We start from the raw sequence: 11270 nt of genomic DNA, 5'->3' as shown, positions 1-11270 counted from the left end.
GAAAAATTAATCTTGTTTTTTTACAAGGCAAAAGCAAACGACATCAAAAAGAGTGGCTCCTAACTAGGTTGGTATTCAACTCTAATCTTCTACCAAATGCTCATATATATTATTAAAGAAAAGGAAAAAAATACATAAAAAAACCTGGGGACATAAACCTAACCGGTTTATCCACAAAATGTAGGTCTACCCAAACGGGTAATATGAAAATTAAAAACAACACAAATGGATCATAACAACCTCTTAAGTAGAGGTCGAAACTGCGGTGAATGGACCAACCGTCAACACGAAGCAGGTCCACATACCATCTTCTTCCTGCAGATCACAACAAGTTATACACTCTTTCAAGCCCCAAAGCAAATACCACATAAGACCCTTCTCCGGCGCGGGGAGGAATACTGGAAACTTTAGATCAGAATCGCAACCACCATCCAGAAACACATGGATCAACACAACAGTTAGTCCCTTATCAGACCTTGAAGAACGACGACAACCTTGAGGATGACGACGACAGTAGGTTGGGAATATGAGTCGATGCTTGACCGTCGGAGAGGAAAACGTCTACGTCTCATTAAGTAGGTAAACAACTGAAAACTGAAAAACGGCGTATGGACTGACCGCCCACATGATACAAATCCAAGAGCCGACAACTACCTACGACAAACAACATCAAGTATAACTACTCTTTCAAGCCTAACAGTCCCAATCAAACACAAAGAGTGATAAGGATAATATCACCTATTGCAGTGGGATTGGTACATGTCAGCTGAACAAACCATGAAACATGCAGTGCTCAACACTCTGAAAATGAATCATAAAATCAAAGATCGAACAAACCAACCACAAACCAACAATTCAGCTGCAACAACTCCAACACCACCTTCAAACGAATCGCAGAAAACACGAAACATATGTCAGAGCCAAGAGCCTTAACCAACAAAGAACCAATCCAGATTTCTAAAAAGAGCCTAGATTTTGAACCACTATAAGATCTGTCACCGGCGAAGATCCTCCGTCGAACCGATCTGTGAACACGAGATCAAACTTCCAAACCACCAACGCTGCCATGAAAAAGTGGTGGTTGTTGAAACTAACTCAAGAAGAGGTTGTTGAAGACGACCGAAACCACCAACGCTTTGGAGGACGCCAGGAGGGAGAAATCGTGAACCAGAACAACCTGCCCCAAAACCACCGACATTGAAATCGCAGAGAGATATGGGAGAGGGGTGGTGCGGAGGGCAACAACTGCTCATCGCACCACCATCTTTATCAGCTACATCGGAAAAAAAATGTTTAAAAATTATAAGCAAGAACAATTAAATAAAAACTGGTGATCAGGGTTCGAACCCAAAATTTACATGTTATGCATTGTCCATACCATTGATTAATGGTGTAGCTTAAATTAATTTAAGTGGTATTTGTATGCCCACCGCACTCATAAGAGGGAAGTTATACCCTATACCCCTACTATTATACTTTTACCCCAACATTTTACATGAACTACCAAATTTACCCTTTATATAAAATTAAACATATTTCACACTTTCACGTTCACCCCACCTTTACCCCTTCTTTTCTAGAAAAAAGAAAACTTCCACTCCCAACAAACAACAATAAACTTTCTTTGCAAAAATCATCATCAATTATTGATTGTTCTCATAATCGTTTCCTTTTTCTCTATTCTTTCTCTTGATCGTTCAATGGAATATTTTAGCTTCTTCAAAAAAAAAAAAAAAAGTTCAATGGAATTATTGATTGAGGTTTTAGGTTTTGTGGGTTTGTCAAGGTTTTATGGGGTAGTGAGTTACCGGAATCCTTCATGGAATTGTGTTACGAGTTGTTTCCATAATCGATTTTCAAATCATTGATTCCCGTAAAACGCATACGAAGCATTCCGGTTGATTTTTCGAAAAACGCATGCAAAGCTTTCCAGTTATCGTTTTGGATTTCTTCCGGAATGGTTGCGTGAAGATTTTCGGTTCAGGCATCTTTTTTTTTCTTTTCATTTTTAAGTTCTTAATTTTTTTTGGACTCAAACTGTTTTAATGAATGAAAGCTGCCCATAGATCAATGACATTGTTACTGTAAATCAATGCCTTTTTGTTCAACACTGACTTGTGAGGGTACTTTACAAATTGAATGTTTCTTCCATTGATCTATGCCATTAGCTTATGAAGGAGCATTGTTCTTGACCTCCTCATTGATTTTATCAGTCCACTTCATTTCTTGACCTCCTAAGATGTAAGGTCTATCTAACTTTCTTCACATCTTAACATATAAGGCAAATACTAACTTTGTGGGCTGGCAATTTTTGAAGATGTTATTGCTAACTGCTAATTGTGTGCTTTTATTTTTTTTTTTTGGTTCGGCTTTGTTGATGCTTTTGTGTTAATTCTTTTGGACCGGAAAAACTAGGATACACGTTTCCGGTTCTTTATTTTATATAATGAAATTACTTAGCATAACTCGCATGCACCGGAAAGCTGCTACATACGAGTATTCCGAATTATTTTCGGAAACATATATGAGTGTTCCGAAATATTTCCGGAAACGTTTTATGGTGAAGAAGAAAACAAAAATACATACTAACAAAATATCATGTGGGGGTGCATCCATTCTGAATTAGAAGATGTTGAAAATGAGGATGAAAAATTAATGTATAAAAGATTAAATAGTAAAAGAGGTAAAATTAAAATTTTTAAAAATTTGTAGGAGTGAAAGTACACGTGTTGAGGTATGGGATATAACTTCCTCATAAGAGAGTAAACAGGAGGACCAAGTCATTTAGACCATAAATAAATTTTGGATAGAGCATAAATAATTTTTTCGTCTTTCATAAGCTATCTTATATTTTATTCATTGTTTTCCCTTACGATCATTGTAATCTCATATAATTAATGAACTTAAAACCCTGAAATATTATTTGAATGGAACCCAATTGTTAATGTCAAACTAGGAACAAATTATAAAGAAATAACTTTGATCCTTGGCTTACCAATTCAAATAACTTTAAGACAATTAGAACAACACTTTTTTTAGGCAAAATAAAAATTATATTAAATTAACACAAAGAGCTATAAGATTGGGGCATGAGACCTAACCCAGGTACCATATAAAACGGGAATCATTGGCGGACACACATAGTGGCTATGTATGGCTAAAGCCCCACATGCCTTTTCCCTTTTTTTAGTAACAAATATAATATAAAAAAACAACTTAGTTAATAAGTTAACTATCTCTTTTATAGTGTGTTTCATGTTTGAGTTCCGCAAAATCATTTGTAGCTTTGATGTGAATAAGTTATTGATGATGACAGAGTTTTATCCAAATGATTGTATAGATGTGTCGGAAGTGGTGTTTCGCCATCAACTTAAGAATTATGTTATAAATGTTCGATCCGACCCAAAATTTGCTAAGTTGAAAGGGCTTAGAAGTCTTTGCAAAACTTGTGGAAACAAATAAATGCAACACATTTGCTATGATTTATAAACTTTTGAAGTTGGTTTTGCTCTTGCCGGTAACAGCTGCAAGTGTTAAAGGCGTTTTTTTAGCTATGAAAGTTGTGAAGAGTAACCTATGTAACAAAATGGATGATCACTGACTAATTGACCATCTTGTAACTTATATAGAAAGAGATGTTCTTTTAACAATTAGTACTGATGTCATTTTAACTCATTTTTAACAAATGGATAGGCGACGATTTTCATTCTAATGTATTGTATCAAACAATGTTATTTCTTATTTTTAATATAGGTTGTATTATTGTTTATTTAAAAATTTAGCCTCACATGTACCAAAAGTCTGGATCCGCCCCTAACGGGAATACATAGTGAAAAATAAACCAGGTAAACCTGCCCTAATCTATCTAAATAGACAATCACTCTCCACGAGTGCAACCCAGCGAACCCGTGTACGGGCGAGAAACCAGGATACAAAAAAGATGAAAAATGAACATCTCTAAAGAATAATTAGGGTTCATAACTGGTGTATGGATCGACCACCAATAAGGAATCAAGATCCACTAACCAACAACTCTCTGAACCAACCAGCAAGTAATAAAGCTTTTTCGAGCCTAACGGTCTGAAATCAGTAACATGAACTGAGACAGATAAAAAGTCGGTACCAAAGTGGAGGTAGTTCTGACGCCTTGAGACCTGCAGTTTCAATTAGACGCGTAATAACCCTCATCGCGGGATGAGTCAAATATGTTAGTAACATAGACCCCTGAGGGTTATCAGAACCAAATGAAGCAGACCCTTTCGAGTTTATGAAACCGATCACCGAATTATATGACAAATCTGCACCCACCCAATCTTTAAGCAAGAACAACACAAAAACATAAAACAAAACATCATAGCATGAGAACAACACTTTCATTGCACACTTCATAATTTATAATAGAAATATTACATCTCCTTCTCCAAGTGGAGAGCAGAGAGATAACGACAACTTTATTGCAATCTAAAACCACTAGTAGGAAATAACTATATTAAATTGATACAATTAAAATACAATACCAAGACCTTCCCAAAGAGAAATCTAAGCTTATCTTACTACTTATTAGGAACCTTAATAAAACCCACGTGTGTAGTATTTTCTACTTTAGTAAGGGTTTGAAGATCATAAGCTTTCCAACACCTTGAGTTATCCTTGTGGTAGAAATACCCAACACACTTACAATCCTTGGTACATTTGTTTCCACATGCATCTTCACTTACACTATCACCAGTAGTGTATTTGCTCATGTAGTGCTCAACTCCTTCAATTTTGTAGTAATGAAATTCACTTGCTTTGCATACTCCTCCTAAAGGCTTAGCATTACATTTATTACTCCAACCAAATATTCCATTCTCCAATGGACAACCAACACATTGATTATCCTCACAAAGCCCAAATTTCCCACATCTCTCAGGCAATTGGCACTCACCCTCATCTTCATCTTCATCAAAGAGAGTGTATGTCACTTTCCAAACACCACTACGCACATCAAGGAAGTAGGTGTGAAATTTAATATTACCATCAATTCCAAGCCTAAGATATGTTAAGGTACTATTATTCACTGGCCTACCAATGATACTACTACCAGAAGTGGTAGAATTGGCAACAAAAAAATCAAATCCATACTCAAAAGATTCTGGATCAGATTTTAGTGTGACATTTTCTAATGAACCTTTTTCAAATGAAAACCAAGAAGATGAAAACCAATATTTAATTGGCCTAGGAGAATTTGTACTCTTATAATATAAAGCCAAACCTTTAGGCTCCAAAACCAAACTATAAGGACCATCAACATTTTCTTTTTCTGAAAGTCTACTAACAAGCTTTGAAGGACCATTAGGTTTTAAATATTGATCAACCAAAAGGGTATCTGTTGGATGGTCAAAACTTTGCCAAACAAATTTACCTTTGGCATCAATTAAAACCATGTTACCATTTGAGAGTAACCTAAAGGCAACAACACCTTTATTGGAAGTGTTTGTTTGCCAAACAATTCTTCCATCAGCATTAGCCAACACAAGATTTCCATCAGCACCTAATGAAAAAGTACCATTTTCACCAACTGGATTGCCTCTATTTGCTTCCCATACCCACCGGAAAAGCTGCTCCGATCGTTGAAGACCGATTCGAAGAGCTAAAGTGAATGCATTTGGGGTAGTGTTATAAAAACCAACTTGAAATGGAGCATTGAATATGCTTATCATTCTGTAATCACCTCCATATTCTACAATGAAGTCTCCAAGGTCACCTGAATTTACAAATTTAAAGGTTTCATTTTGTGGAACAATTGCATGTGCAATTAAGGTGGAAAATGAAAAGAACAATAAAGTGAGAAATGAGGTTTTGGGGTTAAGAAAAATAGACATTGTTGTGTGAATTGTTGATTGATGGATGTGTTTTGCTATATGTTAGGTATCTTCTATTTATAGTATTCAATGTGAGAAGGTTAGGTTAGAAAGGTACTTGAGGCATCTTTTGGTCAAAGTTGTCCAACTCAAGTACTATTATAGAAATTAATGGATTTGGATCTAGGTCTAGATAACGAGTATGCTAGTTCTATTTCAAAATATAAGATTTTTTTTAATGGAGAATATAAGATACTTTTAGCTAAATCATGAAAGTAAAAATATTATAGCAGTATTAAAATTATTTATAAATAATATTTCTTTTGTTCAAATTTATTTCTAGAATATGTTATCAATATTTATTTTCTTTAATCCTCATTGTTTACGTATTGATTAGAGTAAAATAAGTCTAAAGTATTTTGGAAAAGTAACAATTATTTCGATGGAAAATATTAATAGAATACTAGTATTAAAAAAGGACTTTTGTTTTTACAATAACTATTAAAAAAAGACTGAACAGTTCGAATGGTTAAAAGTAAAAAAAGACTAAAGTATTTAAATATCCTCTCATTATTAAAAATAAAAATAAAAATATCCTCTCAAAATCTAAAGTATTGTATTTAAAGACCGAGCTGATAGTATAGTATTAATGAGAAGAATGCCAACTGTAGTTGACGTGTTCTAGGCTGTCCATAACAATCATGAAATGATATTTTATCACTTGCTTGATTCTTTTGACAAAAATATATACTAATATATATGTTTCATTTTACACTTTTACTTTCTTTCACGGATGAATTTGCGTTACAAAATTTCATTGTCACCGACGCTTAAGTTGAATATAACAATAACACTTTCTATCAAAAATAAAATAAAATTATAACAATAATATTGATTGATTAAAATTGATTTAGAAGATAAATATAAAGCATAAGTTAGCATGACTTCTTAACAGTAATATTGATTGATTAAGAATTTAGAAGATAAAGATAAAGCACAAGTTAGCATACCGTCTTCTTAACTCTTGAAGTTATTATTAACTACTACTAGTATGAGTTCAATTTTTCTATGAAAACTTGTAATAGAAAATGTTCAAAAATATAAGGCAAGTTAACATGATTTAATGGTCAAAGATTTGGGTGCCCATTGTTTGTGTTCAAAATATATGCCATTCCATTTATGGTCTTTTGCATTGCTTAATGTAGCTTACTTTTAGGACACGGTTCTCTAATTCATTAATTGTCATTGTAATTCAGAGTAGCACACAACCACAATGTCTACAAACAAGATTTAAAGATTGAATTTGAATTATTCTTTGGTCTAGTGACAACCGATAGAAAAATTGAATTAAATAACTAATCTCCTGGATTTTGATGAAGTATAAACTAGTTTGGATAATTGAATTTGAGAATAAAGCTCCAAATTTGTCTTATCAAATACACCAAAGGTCATTAGTTTTTCTTTGTTTAAAACTTATTGAATATATTTTTTTTTAAATCTCTTCTAACAAAAATGGATTGGTTTATTTCTTATCACACAAGCAATTAATTATATCAAGCAGACAATAAACTACGCCGCTATGCCTTTTTGAATGACAGAATTAATCTTCGTAAACACGATATTCATGATCCTATAAGACATGACATTGTTATGGATGACTCTTTGAACTCTATGTAGAAGGTCAACAGCCTCTGAAGTTGGGAAGCTGAAAGTGTCAAAAACAAATGATATGAAAGCATGTTGATTGTCTGAACACACATTCTCATATTTAACCAATTTGCTTAATCAATTTTTAGGGTTGCATGTCCTATCGTAAAAGCCCTGATCCCAAATCCCATAACAAGCTGTGAAACCCATTCTTTTTTATATTTACACTTGAAATATTAGTTCAAGTGGTAAGAGTTAGTCTTATTGTTCAAGTCCTAACAGTTAGCCTTGTAATCTCAATGGACTCAGTGGTCAGTGTTAGCACAATGGTATAAGTAATTGACATAATTAAAGCACAAAATATTTTTTTAAAAGTGACATAATAAAACACAAACGGATAAGTTTTAAGATGGTCAAAGATTTGAGTAGTTGACAATGATACGTGTTCGAGTTTCTGGTCTTTCGTTTCGTCAATAAACAAAAACAAAAGTTTCTGGTCTTTCCCATTATTAATTAAGTTACTTTAAGTTCACGACACTCTAATTCGTTGATCAAAGAGTAACACCTAGCACACAAACTGTAATGGCTGACGAACAGGTTTTAAAGATTTATTTATTTTTTGGTGTAATAAGAACCGATTGAAAATTGAAAACAAGGAATTTGTCTCCTTGAAATAACTTTGATTTTTTTTTTCTTTCTTTCGCACGGTTTCCGACCCACTAAAGATGAGCGATTGATCCAGCTTGTACGTAGAGACATGCGCATTAGCCAAGTGACGTTTTCCCTGAAAATCGAATTCGATATTTCCCAAATACGTCCTTGGAAGCAGCTCCTTGCCACTAGAGCCCAAACGTTGAAATAACTTTGATTTTGATGAAGCATAAGTTGGATAATTAAATTTCAGAATTGAGCTTAGGTGGATCTGATGTGGCGGCTAGAGTTGGTGACGTACCGCAGATGACGACAGTGGTGCTTCACATAGAGGTAATATACTTGTAAGGGCTCTCATGTTAAAGTTACTATATCAACCTTTTAATAGAAATATCAATCTTTTAATAGAAATATCATGGAACAAATTAATTTCTAATACAAATATTGAGATGTTTTTGTTAAGTTTCTGCTACTGTATAGAATATCATTTACTCTACAAAGCTAATTTTCAACCCTGACATAATTGCTGCTCATGATTTAAAGAAAAGCAATTGTATATAACATAAATTGTACTTTAACATTGATCGTCGATATTAGATTTATCGTTTATATTAGGATGATTAAAAAAATGAGGTTTTGTCTCAAGGAATATGTGTCCTTCAAGATTCGTTAAGGATGACCAATGAGGAATATTTTTTGAAGATCACATGCACCAAGGAAAGTTGTTGAGGGGTTAAAAGATTGTACCATGGTTGGTTTGTTTCTTAATTTTTGTTAAATAAATATTAATGTACGTTTTTGTTTCTTAATGTATTTTTTGAATTAATATCTCAAGTGATTAGTTGTTATTTTTTTTACTTTTGTAGGAATCATGCTTTGCTTTCTTGTAATGAGCAGTCATATATGTTATAGATACAGATGATTGACGATAAAATGCATGTGTTTGCGACAAAAAAGATAGTGCAAGATGAGCGTATGTACTTCTGTTCCAAATGCAATAAGCATGTTGTGCATGTTTCTCCTATGTTCGTAATAGGATTTTTTTTTTTCTATTATCATTATCTATGATTATATAGGTAGGTTGTGAAAATATGATTTCCCATTAATATAGAAATAATTGTTAAATTTTTATTGTACTACACGATTAAGGTTCATGTTATTAACGAGACAGACTCTGCTACATTTGTCATTTTTAACCGAGATGCTGCATTGTTGCTAAAAAAACAATTGTTGATATTATTGAGAAAATAAGTGTAAATTACATTCATTATCCCAAATATGGGGACATAAAGTTTGTTTTTTACATATTAATTTCATTGTATGTATTATATTTACTAATAACATTTCTAATTGTTGTTTGTATTAACAGTCTGATGAGAGCGGATCAATGCCCAAAGAGATTATAACTTTGGTTGATTCAACCTTAATGTTTAAAGGTGAATCTAACAATAACATGGATGCAAGATTGGAAAAGTCGTATTGGGTTAGCAAGATCTCAAACAAAGTGGAGAAGGACCGTTGTCAATATGATAAAAAAATTATTTGAGATCATGCGAATCCGTTATGACTTTTTCGAATCTTGCATAATGTCGACGTAATCTCTTGCGTAATGAGACTGTTAAAACAAACAACAATTAGAAATATTATTAATTATTAATAAATATAATACTTATAATTAAATTAATCGGTAAAAAAGAAAACTTTAAGTCACCATATTTGGGTGAATATATATAATTTACCTCCATTTTCTCAATAATATCACCAACCGTTTTTTTAGTAACATTGTTCAAGAAAAAAATAACTAATGTAAGAGAGTCTTTTCATCAATAACACGAACCTTAATCATGTAACTATATGTACATTAAAAAATTAACAATTATTACTTTATTAATGGGAAGTAATATTTTAACGACCTACCTATATAATCATGGCTAAAGATAATAGGAAAAATTGTATTACGCACCTAGGAAAAACACGCATAGCATGCCTATTGCATTTGGAATCGAAGTACATACGCTATCAGGCACTACCTTTTAATAGCAAAAACATGATGTGTATCACCAGTCATCTATAACTATAACAAATTTGACTGTGGCCAACACACAAAGCATGATACCTATAAAAAAAAATGACGTAACGAGATTAATATTTATTTAAAATTAAAAAAAAATAAGAATAAACAAACCATGGTACGCACTTTTAACCCCTCGTCAGTTTTCTTTGGTTTAATCTGCAAATAATCCTCCTCATTGGTCATCGTCGACGAGTCTTGAAGGACATGTATTAATGGAGATGAAACCTCAGTTTTTTCAAATAAAATTTATGCTCTATACAAATACATTTTGTTCAAATCATGAGCAGAAATCGTGTCAGGGTTGAAAATCACTTTGTAAAGTAAATGCTATTCTATAGTGTTGCTATTCTATAGTGTAGCAGATCCTGAACAATATTTTTTTTTCCCAATGTTTGTATTAGAAATTAATTTGTTCTATGATATTTCTATTAGTAGATTGATAAGAAATTAATGTTTGTATCCCTATCGAATTTGTTCCAATTTAATTCAATTAATTGTTTTGGTAGTGAATTTAATTCAATCAATTAGTATTTATTTTTTAAGAGTCTACTAGTATATATTAATAACAAAATTTTATTACAAATAATGATATAGTTTTTTTTTTTTGGGGAAGTAATGATATAGTTTGTTAAATAAAAACACTCCGTGCATACGTACATGTTATATTTTTAAAAGGAAATACTGTAGCACATTTTAAATCTGCATATAATTATCTAAAAAAATGAAAATCACGAATGACGGTGCATGTTTAATTATAAAATATAAATTAACAGATTAATTATTCAAAAAATTAATTTCTTGGTGCACACTTAATTTTTTATTTTTTTTACAAGAAGAAACTTATAGCGTTTTATTATAATAATTGTAGAGATATAACATGAAATTCTAATATAAATATGGAAACTAGCATGACATGAAGTCACTCTAGCAAAGCTATGAGCAACTTCATTGGCTTATTAACATTAGAGATTGCTAAATCGAATTTATAATTAACAAAATCGAATCTTTTCATTAATATGACAATTACTATATTTTTTTTTATTTTTTTCCTATAT

General features: G+C 32.3%; 1 protein-coding gene across 1 annotated transcript; it reads right to left on the bottom strand.

The window, feature by feature from the left end:
* Positions 1 to 4351: 4351 nt before the first annotated feature.
* LOC11411858 (epidermis-specific secreted glycoprotein EP1) lies at positions 4352 to 5908 on the bottom strand. The gene has a single exon (XM_024776481.2). It carries the CDS (start codon positions 5862 to 5864, stop codon positions 4554 to 4556), a length of 1311 nt encoding a protein of 436 aa, XP_024632249.1. The 5' UTR covers positions 5865 to 5908; the 3' UTR covers positions 4352 to 4553.
* Positions 5909 to 11270: the final 5362 nt, after the last annotated feature.

The sequence above is a fragment of the Medicago truncatula genome, chromosome 2 (assembly GCF_003473485.1).
Source record: "Medicago truncatula cultivar Jemalong A17 chromosome 2, MtrunA17r5.0-ANR, whole genome shotgun sequence".
NCBI classification, from domain to species: domain Eukaryota; kingdom Viridiplantae; phylum Streptophyta; class Magnoliopsida; order Fabales; family Fabaceae; genus Medicago; species Medicago truncatula.
Note: the sequence above shows the minus strand (reverse complement) of the source record. Positions and strands in the feature narration are given on the sequence as shown.

Excerpts from the sequence above, each read along its gene's own strand:
- LOC11411858 (XM_024776481.2), bottom strand. The coding sequence starts at position 5,864 with ATGTCTATTTTTCTTAACCCCAAAACCTCATTTCTCACTTTATTGTTC.